The 17423-nt window shown below is 32.5% G+C and overlaps 3 protein-coding genes across 3 annotated transcripts; 1 reads left to right on the plus strand and 2 right to left on the minus strand.

Moving 5' to 3' along the window:
* The first annotated feature begins 2594 nt into the window (after positions 1–2594).
* On the plus strand, positions 2595–6034 carry LOC112764206 (uncharacterized). Its single transcript, XM_025809751.3, has 4 exons — positions 2595–3092; positions 3182–3291; positions 3481–3668; positions 4964–6034. The coding sequence occupies exons 1-4, from the start codon at positions 2920–2922 to the stop codon at positions 5765–5767; spliced, it is 1275 nt and encodes a 424-aa protein (XP_025665536.1). The 5' UTR covers positions 2595–2919; the 3' UTR covers positions 5768–6034.
* A 265-nt stretch (positions 6035–6299) lies between these two features.
* LOC112764205 (UDP-glycosyltransferase 71K1) lies at positions 6300–8235 on the minus strand. The gene has a single exon (XM_025809750.3). The coding sequence runs from the start codon at positions 7958–7960 to the stop codon at positions 6497–6499; it is 1464 nt and encodes a 487-aa protein (XP_025665535.1). The 5' UTR covers positions 7961–8235; the 3' UTR covers positions 6300–6496.
* A 6976-nt stretch (positions 8236–15211) lies between these two features.
* LOC112764382 (UDP-glycosyltransferase 71K2) lies at positions 15212–16906 on the minus strand. The gene has a single exon (XM_025809938.3). The coding sequence runs from the start codon at positions 16688–16690 to the stop codon at positions 15287–15289; it is 1404 nt and encodes a 467-aa protein (XP_025665723.1). The 5' UTR covers positions 16691–16906; the 3' UTR covers positions 15212–15286.
* Between the last annotated feature and the right edge of the window lie 517 nt (positions 16907–17423).

Here is a 17423-nt window from a genome sequence, read left to right on the forward strand (position 1 = left end):
ACTAAAGATGGAAAAATTCACTATTCGAGACATGTGATATCTGATGAAATTGAATTTTCTTACAATTCTCTATTTCACAATAAAAATATAGTAGTGAACCAGAATACAGTTAAAGATCTACCAGCTTTTACATTCAATATTTCACCCAAGATTTCTAACGTTTTTCAAATTCTACCTCTTCTAGATATCTCAGATTCTCCCTCATCAACTACTGGCCTTGACACTCAAATTATTGAGCATACCTCTTCTACTATTAACCTCAATCAGAATCCTTCTATCCCAATTTTAGGTCTTAAAATCTGTCTACCTTCTGAAAATAGTACAAACACTAATTCTACTACATCTTCTAATACTCACAATATGCTCACAAGATAAAAAATCAGAAACAATAAACCTCAAACATTAGCTATAACTTCAGTAGAACCTTATGATTTGATTAACAATACCCCAAAAAATGTTAAACAAGCTTTTCAGTGTTTACACTGAAAAATGCAATAGATGCTAAAATTCAGGCTTTAGTAAGATGTAACACTTGGGATTTAGTTAAACCACCAGAGCATAAAACTGTTATTGATTCTAAATGGGTATTTGCTATAAAAAGAGATCCGTTAGGCAACATCATCAGATACAAAGTCATGTTAGTTGCGAAGGATTTTTTTGCAAATTGAAGGCATAGATTACAACTAAGTATACAGTCCAGTTGTGAGACCTACTACTGTGAGAATTATAATTACTATAGCTCTATCTCGTGGATGGAGATTAAGGCAATTTGATTTTGATAATGTCTTTTTGAATGGTATTCTTGAAGAAGAGGTATACATGTCTCCACCAGTAGGTTATCAATTTGGGAATGCATCACAGGTTTGTAGGTTGAACAAAGCAATCTATGGATTGAAGCAAGCTCCAAGAGCTTGGTTCAATACATTGACTGCTATGTTATTACAGTTTGGTTTCACCAGAACCAAAAGTGATATTTCATTGTTTGTTAAACACACTAGTACATCTACCACCTTTCTCTTAGCCTATGTAGATGACATTGTTGTCATTGGAAATGATACTCGTGAAATAGACAAATTTATCTCAATAAAATATTTCCACTTAAAGATCTTGAAAAATTCAGTTATTTTCTTGTGTTAGAATTCTCTTATTTAACAGATGGATCCATTCTAGTTTCTCAACAAAAGTATGTTCGAGATCTGTTACAAAAAGCCAAAATGGACACTGCAAATTCAATGCCTACCCCTATGGTCTCAGCCTTGAAGCTTACATCAAACGGTGCTGAGCATTTTCAGGATCCAAAATTGTATAGAGAGATTGTTGGATCATTTCAGTATTTGACTATTTCAAGACCAAATCTTGCTTTCTCTGTGAATAAGGTCTCTCAATATATGCACTCTCCAACAATAGAGCACTGGAAGGTTGTCAAACGCATCCTCAGATATATTGCAGGTACAGTATCAGCAGGCATTAAATTTAAAAAATGTGCTGACTTTAGATTACTTGCATTCGTAGATGCAGAATGGGCAGGGGATTTGGAGGACAGGAAATCAATTACTGGCTATTGTGTATACTTAGGAACCAATTTGGTATCATGGAGAAGCAATAAACAAGTCAAAGTTAGTCGCAGTAGCACTGAGGCAGAGTATAAGAGCATGGCAGCATCTCAGTCGGAACTAGTATCTATACAGCAGTTTCTAAAGGAGCTTCGAATTCCACAACCAATGACACCTACTATTTACTGTGATAATCAACGTGTTTTCTCATTAGGTGTTAATCCGATCCTTCATACTAGGTGCAAACACATGGAAATTGGCCTTCACTGCCTAAAAGAGATGGCGAATAAAAAACGACTCTATGTCCTTCATATACCTTCTATAGATCAAATTGGAGATATTTTTACTAAACCATTCTCATCATCTCTATTTCACAAATTTCGAGACAAACTTAGAGTGGTCTGCTAAATTTGAGGGAGGCTGTGAGTGAATATAAGTGAATTAGTTTCTATTGGTTTTGATTGTTGTTAAACCATAAGTAATTTCACTATATATGTTGTATTACTCCATTATTCAGGACAGGTGCTACAATCATAATGTATGAGTTTTATTTTCACTTCCATGTTCCTAAGTCTTCTTCTCTAATTCTATTTTCTGCGTCAGTGAATGAGAACACTCTCATGCTTTTAATTCTTTATTCTATCTCAATTGTTCTTAAAAAGAATAGAAAAAAGAATTCTATTGATATTTTTTAATAAATTAAAATATTTTTATGTTTTACAAATATATCTGAGATTTGATCTGATTCGATCTACAAATGTGTAGATCAGATCTAAATTTAAAAATAGCGGATATTGAATTTGATTCAGTCGGATGATTTTAATACAGATTAGATCGAAATTTCGGCCATATTCGATTTGATCTGCATTTATCTCTATGTACATATTAATTAAATTTAAAATTAAAAAAAATATTCATGATGTTATAAAAATATTAATGTGTACGATAAAAATGTTTAAACTTTAAAATGTTTATAATAGTATATAAGTGAATTTTTTTTATAAAATAGCATATAACTGAATTTTTTTATAAAGTATTGGAAGACAACGAAATTGAAAATCATATCAAATTAGGTATGATTTATATTTGGCCTAAACTAAGAGCTATAATTTGATAACAAATTGAAGAAATTAATTCTAATTCTTGAGAAAATTATTGTAAGAAGAAGAACACTGGTTGTCAATTGTGATCTCAGTTCTCAACTCAACTGTCTCCCCGACTCCCCCCAAACTCCTTCCTCCTACTGGTAGCAGCTTCCTGCCCTGCCCTAACTCACACACACAGAAACACACACACACACTCTCTCTCTCTCTCTCTCTCTCTCTCTCTCTCTCTCTCTCCAGAGACAGATAGAGAGTGCAACCCAATGAATCCGCTAACCCTAGTGAAGCGCATTCAGAGCATCAACTCCAAAGAAGCCTCTCTCGGAATCGGCGAAGATGCTTCCTGGCACGCCAAATACAAAGAATCCGCTTACGTCTTCGTCGGCGGCATCCCCTTCGACCTCACCGAGGGCGACCTACTCGCCGTTTTTGCTCAGTTAATTATTCCCTTTTCGCTTTCATTTTTTACCTTTTTCCCCTTGTTAATTTCAATTTTAATGTTCATTTGTATTTGGTTAAACTCAGGTATGGGGAAGTTGTGGATGTTAATCTCGTTAGGAATAAAGGTACCGGAAAATCCAAGGGTTTTGCCTTCCTTGCTTATGAAGATCAAAGGAGCACTAATCTTGCTGTTGGTGAGACTTTACATTTTCGATTTTTATATTTTTGCACTAAAATCACTTAGATTCTATTATATGAGTTTTATCTATCAAGGTAGCTCATGCTGTTACATAATGAAAAGAAAAGAAAAGAAAGGCTTAGATGTTGTTATTGTTGTTTTTGATGGTGTGTCTGTTTACAGTTTTTTGTGTTCTCTGTCTCAGATAATCTGAATGGAGCGCAGATTTTGGGTAGAATTATTAGGGTGGATCATGTTGATAAGTATAAGAAAAAGGAAGAGGAAGATGAAGAGACCGAGCGCCAGAAGAGGGAGGCCCGAGGTGTCTGTAGAGCTTTCCAAAGAGGGGAATGTACTCGCGGCGCTTCGTGCAAATTTTCTCATGATGAGCAAGTAAGTTCAACCATTATATTATGCTACAATGCACCCGGTTTTATTATGCATATTAATCCGATAGTTATAAGTAAAGAGGAATCTATAAGGACCACGAATGTAATTTGATTTAGGGGTTAATGGTTTTAATTAGAAATATGATTTATGATAGCATACTAGGATGTTATATAATCCATAACCAACCCCACCTAGTGGGACAAGACATAGTAATTGTTATTTAGTTTATGTATTGGGATTAATTTGTGAAAAATGAAACTTATAATTAAATATTCTGGAATCATACCCCAGTGAAGAGAGCACAACACCGAAGAGTCTTATTGTACCTTCTATTACCAAAAACTTAACCTGATAATTACTAGGAATATGCTTCAGTAACAGGAACATCAATGGCCATGTTAAGCAAATTTTCTAAGTTCTAAGCAGACCAGTGCACAATGTTGGTCAAAGAAGTTGCACAGATAATTTAAAAACTGTGACTGAAGCCTTGAACAAAATTTAGTTATAGCCTATATTTTGATTATTGATATATACCTTAAATGAGAAATTTGTTTTCGTTGTAATTAAGTTCTATTTTGCAATTTTTTGGGGGTTGGTTCAACTTGGTTTATCTGAACATCAATTTTTCCAAATAGTTCTTGTGTTGTTGATGTAAAATTACCAGCAATGGGATCTTAAAGAATGAATAAGTTAATTGGGTAACTTTTTCTTTGTTTATATGGTGGACTTGGAATAAATAGGAATTTTAATTCCACATTGTCAATCTTATTTGTTTCAATCTTGACCTTACAATAATAAAACTAATTCCATTTATAGAAGAATTGGAAATAAGATGTACCTGTCAGTTTTACTTTTGATTCCCAAACCAATATTTTTTCTCAGCATGAGTGGAACTCCTTATGTGCATAAGCTCTTACATTCTAAAAATATTCGTATAAAATTAAGCTGCATGGTCAACTGCTATTTGAATATTCGATTGTGGATAAGTTTTAGTTTGTTGACTGTTGAATTATAGTGCAGCCAGTGAGTCTGAGAAATTGATATAGTGATTACACTTAGTTCACTTATCATAAAGTATAATGGTAGACAGGTCTTCTCAGCTCTAACTAGAAGTCTTAACTCATTTTCTTACCTTGTTTTCTCCACTTTCATTATTTACTTGCTCTTCACTTTTGCTTTGCATACAATTGGGCTTTTGAAGTTGTTTATGGTATAAATGATGCTTTTGAAGCTGTCCTGTTACAATTTGATATGTTTGAGTGATTGGTTGTCTTTGTTGTCGTTATTGGTTTATCCAGAGAGCTGCAAACACTGGTTGGGGTCAACGTGAGGATGACACCCCAAAATGGGGTCATGACAAATTCCAGGGTCCCAAAAAGGAGAGACAATCTGGCAACAACCAATTAAATCGTATTCCTGAAAGTAGAGATAGAGATTCACGCCCGAGAGCCCATGACAATGAGAAAGGGTCAGACACCCAACCCAAGAGAAGTGAAAGAAGAGAGGAGATGTGGAGGCGGCATGATGATGATCAGGGGAGAGAAAATAACAGTAGAAGGGATGAAAAGAGATCTAAAAGGCATGAAGATGAGGATAAACTTGAAGGAAGAGATTATAACAGTAGAAGAGATGAAAAAAGATCAAGAAGGCATGAAGATGATGAGTCTGAACATAGGTCAAGAGAAGATCGATTTAGGAGAGAGGGGAAAAGATCTAGAAGGAGTGGTTTTGATGATATGGAATCTGAACCTAGAGATCATTGTAGAAGGGAAGACCAGAGGTCGACAAGACCAGATGATGTTGAGTTTGATCACAAGTCTAGGGATTCTAATGCAAGGGAGGATAACAGATCCAGGAAGCAAGATGACAATGAGTTTCCAGGTCAGCCAAGAGAATCAAGAAAGTACAATGATGATGATTTTGCTGGTAACAGGGAAGAAAGGAGATCAAGAAAGCACAATGAAGAAGATTATGCACCACAGTCAAGAGAAGACTATGACAGGAAGCGAGAAAACAGATCGTATAGAAACGATTCTGATCGATCGGACCCAAAAGGAAGAAATGATTTTGATAGGAGAGATGAGAAGAGGTCAAGAAGGTAAAGGCGATTTGAGGCATGGGATATGGGCACCACAGTCCATTGTTATGGGGAGAAATGAGTATATTGGTGTGTTAAACATCATCTGATAAACCGAAATTTGTTTCAGTGCTTATAATATTTCCATGCTTACTTTGTTTGTCACATGATTACTCCCTCTATGCTATTAGCGCCGTGATGAATTTCCTTTGGATGTGGTGAGTTTTGATAAATATTATGTTTGGCCCAATCAGCTCCATTTATCAATGCTAATGCATCATGAATTTTTACATATATGGTTTACATCTGTTAGTCATGCTATCATATTTTAAATTTCTGTACAGGCTTGAAAATAGTGAAGGCAAAGCTGTTATTTTGATCAAGTTCGGTATCTTTGACTTTGGTAATTGGTACTGAGTTCATTTATTGCTGAGTCTTCATCAATGGAGCCAAAAACTCACTCATTTGGTTAGCAAAATATCTGCAATATTAACAATCATACTTAAGACATTTTCAGGTAACTTGGGGCTTATATCTTTTACCATAAAGGGCAAAAATTGGAAAGCAATATAGAATTGATAGAATAATAGTAGTAGTTACTCAAATAAAATCTTGATCAACAAACTACTACAACAATTTTCAACTCATTTCACTAAGGAATGGCTTAGACAGGCCATAGCCATTTAAATAATTTAGCTACGTATATTGATTATAAGGAAGCAGCAACATCAAATACAACAATAGCTATTACCCATTACATGCTGCCTTTCATATTATTAATAAGTTCTCCCAGAGATGTGAAAGAAGACCCACCTTTCAGGACAGCTTTTCTAGCCATATTTTTCATCTCTTGCACCTTCTTATGCACCACATTATCTCTGTCCATCAATTTTTTCAACCCATTTTCTATCTCATCTGCCATTACAACACTACCAGTCCTATAATCCAGTCTCAGCTCCACTGCTAACCCAAATTCTTTAACCATCCGAAAAGCATTCAACTGTTGTTCCGCATAGATAGGCCATGTCAATGTCGGCACCCCAAACCACAAGCTCTCCAAAATAGAGTTCCACCCGCAATGCGACACAAAGCCACCAATGGCCTTATGAGCAAGAACCTCCACCTGTGGTGCCCAACCACATATCATTCCTCTGCCTTCCATCCATTCCAGAAACCCTTCTGGTAAGGTTCTATCTGTATTGTCCGAGTTTGGTGGCAAGCGCATAGCCCACAAGAACCTAATTCCACTGTGCTGAAGCGCCGTTGCTATTTCTCTTGTTTGAGAGGGACCAAAGCTTCCCATGCTCCCAAAACATAGAAACACAACAGAAGAATCTGGCTGCTCATCAAGCCATTTCAATATCTTGTCATGCTGCATTTGGTCTAACTTCGGATTCGGATGACCTTTGATATCAATCAAAGGACCAACAGCATAGATAGGAGTTGTTTTTACATCAGACAGCGCGTCAATAGCATGCTTCTCTACCTCATAAAAAGAATTAACAATGATCCCTTTGGTGTCTTTGAACTTCTGAGCAAGCTTATAATATGCAGCATATCCATCTCTATTAAATGCAGCACTAGGTAAAACATTTGAAGGAACTGGACTAGATATACCTGGAATCAACAAATCAGTATCAGAATCGGTGAACGGATCATCGATTTTGCGTTCGAGGAGAGCAACATTGAGAGCAGTAAACCCAACATTTGATGTCATGAACATGTAAGAAGGGACACCAAGTTCTTTTGCCACATCAACCATGGGCAAACAGAAGTAATCCAAGACCAACCCAATAACAGGGTTTGAATCAGAGTCATCATAAGATGACATCTTTTGTATAGTGTTCTTCACATGGGGTTTGAGGCTCTCCATGAAGACTAAGATGTAGTGTTCTACGGATTTCATTAGAACCTCCTGCGGTGGCAGCTCTACTTCGGGGACATCAATGAGTTTGATCTGAGGCCATGAGGATACAACGGATTTGATGTGTGAATCTGCAGAGGGAGCGAATGGGAACTTGATGTAGAGGATTGTGATAGAGAGGTCATTGTCATAGTTGATTAAGATCTTTGCAAGTTCAAGAGCTGAAACTAAATGGCCAAATCCTGGAGTGGGAATGAAGATCAACTCTGCTCTATTGGTCTCCATGATCTCAATTCTCTGTGTGGTGGGAGATGATTTCTTCTGCTTATGTTTCACCTTAGCTTTTATAATCATACATAAAAAGGTGAAACAACGTTATAGATCCCTTTGTCTTATTGTCGGAAAATATTCATTTAACAAACACTACTGAAGAAATTTTCTCCATCACACAAGACAAGTGGGAAATGATGATGAGACCTTTCACTTTCCCGATTAGGTTTCATTATTTTTTATGTAAAGCAAGTATGGAGGGTCATTGCGTTGTCAACTAACTTGGAATTTTTGGTTAGCGGGCCCTGCTCAATATGCAATCTGTCTCCACATAACCTTATCTTAAGAAGAGGCTCCATGCATTCCACGGTTTTTTTTTTTATTTAATAGAATATAATTTTTACTAAAATGTGTAATGCGTAGATAAATCACAATTTTAAATACACATTTAGGATACACAGCCTAAAACACCAATACTAACACAAATCGAATGCTGTGTATCAGGAATATGATACATTATATAAAAAAAGAAAACACTTACACCCAAAATATGATACAACTGCTTAGTTGTACATAAATTAGATGCTGAGTACCGAAGTAAGGTAAGAAAAAATTTTAGCCAATATATTTGACATATGTGTATATTTATGTAAGAGTCTCTATTTTCTATATCTATTTGACTGTTCTCTATTTTTCTCTTTCTTCTTCGTACATATGACTAGTAATGAATTTTTTTCATAATTTATCTCAAAAGAATCTTAAGAAACGGTGAGAAGAAAGTAATATTTTAGTACAATTCAATGTGATACTATATATTTACCGTCTTGATCTTTTACATCTATTAACAAATACCATCTTAAACAATATGAGAACAATAAATTTAAAGAAGATTGAGAGAGTTACATATAGAACATTTTAGATCGAAACTAATTAGCATTTTAAAAATTTTTTAATAGCACATTTTTTATCGAAATTGACCAGCATACGAGGGTAATGTGTGACGTACATACTAGACAACGTAGGTAGTGATTGTAAGTCGTCCTCTTCGATCTCGCAGAAAGTCCGATAGCAACAACACCGATTCACTTTGCCGAATCTCCCAATAGTGTCGAAAAATAAAATAGTGAGTCTTATTCGGATTATGTTATTGAAATCAAGTCGTCTAACAAGAATGATTTTTTTGAGGAGTATGTGTCGGAGACTCCAGCTGGTGGGGTGCTTGGCTTCTTCTTCCTCCTCTTTTGACCATTTTACAATTATAGAATATTCCAAGCTATTATCATACTTTTAACTTGAATGCAATGCAACTAGATGATCTTTTTAATTTTGGCAAAGAAAAATATTACAACACAAATAATATCGTAGAATTTCGAATGGGTCATAAGTTTAAGAGTAAGATGCTATTCTCATGGCAGTAAAGAACTACAACATTTGAAAGAACGCTAAATACAAAATTTTGGAATTGAATAAAATAAAATACCATTTTCGATATAAGTAATTATATGCTATCTATAGAATTTTTGTATAGTACTTCAACAAAATTTAAACTACTAAGAAATATAATATTTTACAGTTTATAAAATTAACAAATAAATATTAATTACGTTAACTACTTAAATTGAATTACCCTAACATGACAACTGATTAATTTAAATAAATTAATCTAACATATTATTATTCTAACATATTTTTTAACTAATTAAATTAAATTATCTTAACATATCAATAAAAACTAAATAAATCAAAATATTTTAATATATCAACTAATTAACTAATTAAAATAAGAATTAGACAAACCAACCTTAAAATTTAATGCTTCCGCTACGTGCCATGTCACATTTATTCTGTTAATATCCCCTGAATAAATATAATTCTGGCGATTCATATATACTTTTAGTATTAAACTAAAAGTGTACCCAAACTTTTCAAAATTTACAAAACCTCTTAAATGAACAAACATCTTGACTATATAGCTTAAGATAAGGGTGTAATGGATCGAGTAAAACTGGATTCATCTTGATCTGGACCCAATTCTAAATAATGATTGGGTCTATTTTTGAGACCCTTACACAGTTAAACCTGGTGAAATTATACTACTTTTGGGTCACACTATAACTGGATCTAAATCGGTGAAGTTTGGGCCTTAATAAACTTTATGTCAAAAAAGTATGATATACTTATTTATAAAGAAGAAAAGAACATACTTTTATCGAGAAGTTGATATCCATATTTGAACTTGAATTTGTTCAAAAATTCTAATTTCGTACTTCTTTGATGTATTTTCTAATTCAACTAAGTGTGATTAAAAATAAAACAATAACTTTATATTAATATAACATAATATTAGAATTAATTTAAAATATATATACCTTTTTTAGTCTCCTTAGGGTGCATATGAGTTGAGTAAAGTAGGGTTCGCTTTAATCCGAACCCAATCTTAAATAATAACCGAATCTACTTTTGAAACCCTTATCCGATCCTAAATTCGATGAAATCACACTAAATTAGTTTCTAAAATTATTCAAATTCGAGCTAAACCTTTGAACCAAACCAAATTATAAACCGCTAACTTAAAATATATGTATCTCGAGTATTGAGATTCGAAAACCATTAAAAATGTATTCCAGATGCACAATCCTATTTTCGACATTTATTTTATATCTCAAATGCACCTAAAATCTGTAACATAAAACTTATGTCATATCTCGTTAACTGAATACTTAAGATAGATATATACTTTAATTTTTTTAATGAATCATATGTACATATCAATATTAAATTTTGTTGTCATTTCTATCTTTCCACCGCTTAGATAGTGATTATCAGATGACTTTGTGCATTGTATGAGTGAACCTTTTGATGACATAATAATAGAAACTAAATGATAAATTATTGAATTTATTAAATTTAAAAAAAAATTTACAAGTGACTTCAAATCTTCATTTTCTTTCTTTCTTTTTCAAAAAGTGAATATGAATCAAGGACTTTATTTGAATAAAATTTTGGAAAAGGAAGGAAGAGAATGAAGATTCTAAGTCACTTGTAAATTTTTTTAAGAGAAAAAGACAGATAGGTCCCTTACTTTTTAAATTTTTGACAAATACATCTCTGACAAAATTTAAATACAAAAAAGTCCCTGACTTTAACAAACAGAGGACAATTTAATCCTTCCGTCTGTTTGTCTCTCATACACCTAACGGAACTGGCTGACGTGGATGAAACGGTGTCCAGGTGTCCGTTACGGTGCCATGCTGGAAGGGGAATAAAGTTCGAAGGACAAATAAGTCCTTGACGTTATTTTGCAAATAAAGTTCGAAAGACAAATAGGTCATTGAGAATTTAGTTTATTATGCTTCTATATGTATCATATATTACTATCTAATTGAAATATACCTATATTATGTATCATATATTACTATCTAATTTAATAATCAAATGTGTCACATGACACTCTTATTAAAATGGAGAGAAAATATTTTTTTTCAAAATTAATAAACCCCCTTCCTAAATTCTCTCATCTACCTCTTTTCATTTTTCTATTTCTCTCTACTATTTTTACTCTATATATAATTTATATTTTATATTAGTAATTTGACAAATCAAAATATGTCATCCGATATTTTTTTACAATTAAAATATTTAAAATGTAAAAGTATACACGTTAAATTATTTTAAATTTTAGATAACAAATGTTAAAATTAATTATTAATAAAAAATTAGACTTTTTCATATAAAAATAATAACTAAAAATCTTATTATTTAATTTTTTATCTACAGATATCTTGGTCTTCTTAATCAGAGACTTTTGTCAACTTACGACTTTTTTGTAAAAGTAGTTTGATTTTATAAATCTTTTGTGTCATGCATAATTTATACTGTCAGAACAAAGTGAACTATAATTTTAAGAAAATTTTATTCCCGTAATGTTATTACAGATAAAAATACTAGTTCTAAAATAATACACATATGCACTAATACTAACTTAATACATGAATGATGCACAAGTGAACTAATGCTATGTTGATGCATAAATGAACTGATGCTAACTAACGCCACTGGTATAATGAAAATTGAACTACTGCAATTTAACAAATTCTAATATAATACACAAATGTACTAATTCTAACTAATGCTAACTAATGTGAGAAAATTGAATTAATGCAATTTAAGAAAAAAAAAGTAGAAATAGAACAAGTCCAATTTTTGCAATTTTAATACAAATAATCTAAATTGCAGAATACAACAAGTTAACTAGATTTTAAAATACAAGCATAATTTTATAAACTAAATTCTCATAATAGAAGCATGATAGAAGCATAATGAACTAAATTCTCAAGGACTTATTTGTCTTTCGAATTTTATTTGCAAAATGACGTCAAGGACTTATTTGTCCTTTGAACTTTATTCCCCTTCCAGCGCGGCACCGTAACGGACACCTGGACACCATTTCAGCCACGTCAGCCAGTTCCGTTTGGTGTATGAGAGGCAAACAGACGAAAGGATTAAATTGTCCTCCGTTTGTTAAAGTCAGAAACTTTTTTGTATTTAAATTTTATCAGGTATTTGTCAAAAATTTAAAAAGTCAAAGACATATCTATCCTTTTCCCTTTTTTAATTTAAATTTAACAAATTCAATAATTTATCATTTAGTTTTCACGGTGTCATTAAAAAAGTCACATCACACAATGCACAAAGTCATCTGATAGCTACTACGACTGAAAAAGTTACTCAGCCAATAAAAAAATAAAAATGACAATAAAACTTACTATTACTGTATACAAATGACTTATTAAAATATTAGAATGTATATTTATTATGATTGTGTAAAAATTTATGTATATTTTTGTCTATTTTTTATTAATTTAAATAAAAAAAATTCTGGAGAGATACACTGAACCAACTGCTTCATGTCTTGCAATCTGTTAGACTAATAACAAATGTGCAAGATAGAGTGGTGTGAAAATTTGATAAGGAATGCATTTATTCTACTAATTCATTTGTGAATGTTTTGCAGGAAGAGACTTTGGAGGAGGAGCTTCTAAGATACAAGTTCACAAAGGAGATCTGGAAAAGCCTAGTTCCGCCTCGAGGAGTTATTTGCTTGGTTTGTATTGGTATGGCAGGTTAATACAAAGGACCAGTTGAGTAGGTTGGGGATCCTACAACAGAATGATGTTTTGTGCGTACTGTGTAAGCAAAATGTTGAAAATATACAACATTTATTTATTACTTGTGAGTACTCTTGGCAGGTGTGGTGTGCTTGGATCTCAGCGTTCGGACAGATGTGTGTTGTCCTTGGTATTTTGAAAGAGCTTTTCGAGAGTTGGAGATCCGTGCCAATGAAAAAAGAGAGGCGCAAGTGTTGGCTACTTGGATTCTTCTCGGTTATATGGATTATTTGGTTACGCCGAAATGATGTCATATTTCATAGCAAAATAACAGGAATTGACGACTGTGTGGAGCAATCATTCTCTTGTGCTACAGAGTGGAGTTATAAATAACTCATATTATTAATAGCTATATCAGAAATGACATAAAAATTGTGATAGCTATATTATTATTATTGTCTTAATATAACTTTGTTCTACTTAAGTGTTGAGCTCTTACTTTCAAAAAAAAAAAAAAAAAAAAAAATCCTGGATTCCACATGGAGTTGAAATCTTGTTTATTTATTTATTTGGGTAGATGAAAGCAAAAGTATAATCCTACCTGGCTACCGGTTGTTGTCCATGTTTACTTATTGTTGGAAAATATTCTTCTTACATTTTGTCCCGACAATTTTCTTTCCCTTTTCTTTTTATATCTTGGCTTAATAATAAGTTATTAAATTATAATCATATTAAAATTAGTCACTAAAATAATTATCGATTATAAAATAAAAATATTTTATTAGATTGTTGTATTTATATATCAAACATATTTTGAATACAACGTCTATTAATATTCATTCTTTTATATTTAATAGTATCTTGATAAAAAAAATTTTTTTATTAAACACGCTTAGATTCATCTTAATATCATTAATATTTATTTTTTATATTCAATCGTATCTTGATAAAAAATAAAAGTTTTTTATTAGACACGTTTAAACACATCTTAATACCATCACATATTAGCGTATCTAATCATAGTCTTAATATATATATTCTTAAAATGAATTTAGAATTAATATATATTATTATTTATTAAATAAAAAATATTTTAAATATTTTATATAATTTTTAAAAAAATAAAATAGTTAAAAATTTAATTTCTATTTTAATATTAATAAAAATATCATTATAATTTATCTAAAAAATATTATATATATATATATATATATGTCGTATCCCTATGTCTTATAAAAATTTAAAATTTGTGTCTGCAGTCTCATGGTGTATCGTGTTCCGTATTCATATTAGTATTAGTATTTGTGTATTATAGGGCACTATAATATAAAACATATGTTCACATATAAAATACACATTGAAAATGAGTTAAATAATACATATATTTATACATAAATACATAATAATTGATTTTGTGATTAATTTTGACATACACATAACTTTTCTTATTAAATTAAGAATAAAACTCATAAATTTATATTTTGCTAACTTTTATCTAAGATTCAAAATTTTTATATAAAAATTATGAGTTTTATTTTGATGTCTTACACAGTTGTATAATTATAATTGTTATTTTAGATGACCTATTTATATGATCAATATAAAGGTACTGATGTGGCTTTAGATAATTGTGTTGATCAAAATTAAATTAAAAAATTATTTTAAAAGAAAGACACCGAATGCATTGAATCATTGAATGGTTGAAGTATCTCCATTTCAACCTTCTTAACCTATGCTGCAAGGATAGGACGCTAGCTAGGAAAATTTAATAACTTTTATTACTCCTATATTAAACATAGAGAAAGAGAAAACGTACATTTATGTAATAGTAATTTTATTGCTTAAATTATGGAGGGTTCCAATAATAACATTTCTCAACAACTAAGAAACTATTGTTTAATTTGGAGTTTTCCCCCCCTCTTCTTTAACTAGTAACTAGTAAGGGTCTTATGATTCATACAGGCTGATAGTATTTGATAGTCTATAGATACTGAAAATAAACATTTTGAGGTTCTTTATTCACTGATTCTAAGCAAGGAACACGTATATCAATGAAATACCATAGTTATCGTCAGTTGCTGCCTGCTTATGATATCACATTAGAAATTGTTTTTATACTTGTTTTTTTCCCGTACATTGAGCCAGCATACTTTTATCTGCTACACAATATATCAAAGAAAAGTGAATCAACTGTGAGAGTGTTTGGATTACAGTTTGTAAACAGAAGTTTGTATAAAGTTAATTTTATAAAATTAATTTTGATGACAAGAAATTTTGACTTTTGAGTGCATGTAACACAAGCTCATATACTATCAACAAACTCTCCAATAGATTTGAAAGATGATCCACCATCAAGGACAGCATTCCTAGCCATATCTTTCATCTCTTGCACCTTCTTGTGCACAATACTATCTTTCTCCATCAATTTTTTCAGTCCTTCCTCTATCTCATCTGCCATTACAACATCACTTCCAGTTCTATATTCCAGTTTTAACTCCAATGCTAATCCAAACTCTTTCACCATCCTAAAAGCATTCAGTTGCTGTTCTGCATAGATAGGCCATGTCAACATTGGTACCCCAAACCACAAGCTCTCCAAAATAGAGTTCCAACCACAATGCGACACGAAGCCACAAATGGCTTTGTGTGCAAGAATCTCAATTTGTGGCGCCCATTCGCAAATGATTCCCATGCCTTCCATCCATTCTAAGAACCCTTCTGGCAAGGCACTCTCATCATCACTGGCTTTGTTTGGTGGCGAACGCATAGCCCACAAGAACCTAACTCCACTACGCTGAAGCGCCGTAGCTATTTCCCTTGTTTGGGATGGACTAAAGCTTCCCCTACTCCCAAAACACAGAAAAACAACAGAAGAAGTTTCTTGGTAATCAAGAAATCTCAATATCATATCATGTTGGGTTTGTTCTAACTTTGAATTTGGATGAGATTTTGGATTAATCAAAGGACCAATAGCATATATAGGAGGATTTTTCCCATCAGATAATGCATCAATAGCATACTTCTCTATCTCCATAAAAGTGTTAACAATGATACCTTTGGTGTCTATGAACTTCTGCGCTAGCATGTGACATGGAACGTATCCATCTTTGCTTAAAAGAGCATCAGGTAAAACCTTTAAAGGAACAAGATTTGAGATACCTGGAATCAGTATATCAGGATCAGAATCATTGAAAACATCCTCCATTCGACGATTGCGGAGGGAAAGCATGAGACTTAGAAATCCTGCATTTGATGGCATGTATAAATAAGAAGGGATGCTCAGTTCTCTTCCCACATCAATCAGGGAAGCAAACACGAAATCGACAACCAACGCAACAGCTGGTTCCGACCCAGAATTCGGATAGGATGATAAAATGCTTTGCACAGTTTCTTTGACGTGCGGCGCAAGGTTCTGCAAAAAGGTCAAGACATAGTATAGTGGAGCTTTCAGTAGCAGCTCTGGTGGAAGTGGTTCTATTTCAGGGACGTTGATAAGTTCGATTTGTGATTGTGAAGATAAATCTGATTTTATATATGAATCAGAAACGGAGGTGGTAGTGAGCTTGATGCAGAGGATTGTGATGGAAAGGTGGTTATAACGGTTGATTAGAAGTTTTGCAAATTCAAGAGCTGAAGACAAGTGACCAATTCCTGGTGAAGGAATGAAGATCAATTTTGCTTTGTTCTTCAGCTCAGTGTCATCCATGTTCTTTGTTCTTCTTAGTCTTTTAGGCTTCTGCAACCATTAAAGGGCATGAGGAATTTAAAAACAATAATTACAAAGTTTTCAACAAGAACACGGAACTAGATGAGGCTATGGATGATGCGGTGGCCTTGTTTTTCAACAATCTTCTAGATGCTGAGTGTATCAATGTAGGGTCTAATTCATAATGGAAATATAAAATTAAATTGCAGGCTGCAGGGACCCAAACATTACACTTTCAAAAATGATTTATTTATAGGTAGTTGTTTATTGTTTAAGATAGATAGATATCAATCACACGATAACCTACCAAGATTTTTTTCCTTAAGAAAATAGTGCATATCAAAAGTCTGACCCTGCTAGCAATTTGCATACTTGATAACATTCTACTATCTGTTTGTTTATTTATTTATAATATATTAAATCCTAATATATACCAAGTCAAACCAATAATAATATAGATGCGATTGGCTCTCAACAGCTCAATAATTAGTAGCACAATACAAAAGGGCACACAAATATTCAGGCATGGTTTCTTAATTCAAAAAATCTGGTTGGTACTTTAACGACTTTGCTAATCATAAATTTGTTATTGAGGTAATCCATTTTATTCACTAGGTTAGATGTGAACAGCCAAAATTATGATTCATCATTTGTTTTGTTTAGTAGGATCTTATGTCTCAGATAAGCAGAGATCTAATAACTAATTAACTATGTTGCATTTTATATCATTGTT

This window comes from Arachis hypogaea, chromosome 17 (genome assembly GCF_003086295.3).
Source record: "Arachis hypogaea cultivar Tifrunner chromosome 17, arahy.Tifrunner.gnm2.J5K5, whole genome shotgun sequence".
NCBI classification, from domain to species: Eukaryota; Viridiplantae; Streptophyta; class Magnoliopsida; order Fabales; family Fabaceae; genus Arachis; species Arachis hypogaea.

Excerpts from the sequence above, each read along its gene's own strand:
- LOC112764382 (XM_025809938.3), bottom strand. The coding sequence starts at position 16,690 with ATGGATGACACTGAGCTGAAGAACAAAGCAAAATTGATCTTCATTCCT.
- LOC112764205 (XM_025809750.3), bottom strand. The coding sequence starts at position 7,960 with ATGATTATAAAAGCTAAGGTGAAACATAAGCAGAAGAAATCATCTCCC.
- LOC112764206 (XM_025809751.3), top strand. The coding sequence starts at position 2,920 with ATGAATCCGCTAACCCTAGTGAAGCGCATTCAGAGCATCAACTCCAAA. Across the intron at positions 3,093-3,181 it reads CTACTCGCCGTTTTTGCTCA|GTATGGGGAAGTTGTGGATG; the intron begins GTTAATTATTCC and ends GGTTAAACTCAG. Across the intron at positions 3,669-4,963 it reads AATTTTCTCATGATGAGCAA|AGAGCTGCAAACACTGGTTG; the intron begins GTAAGTTCAACC and ends TGGTTTATCCAG.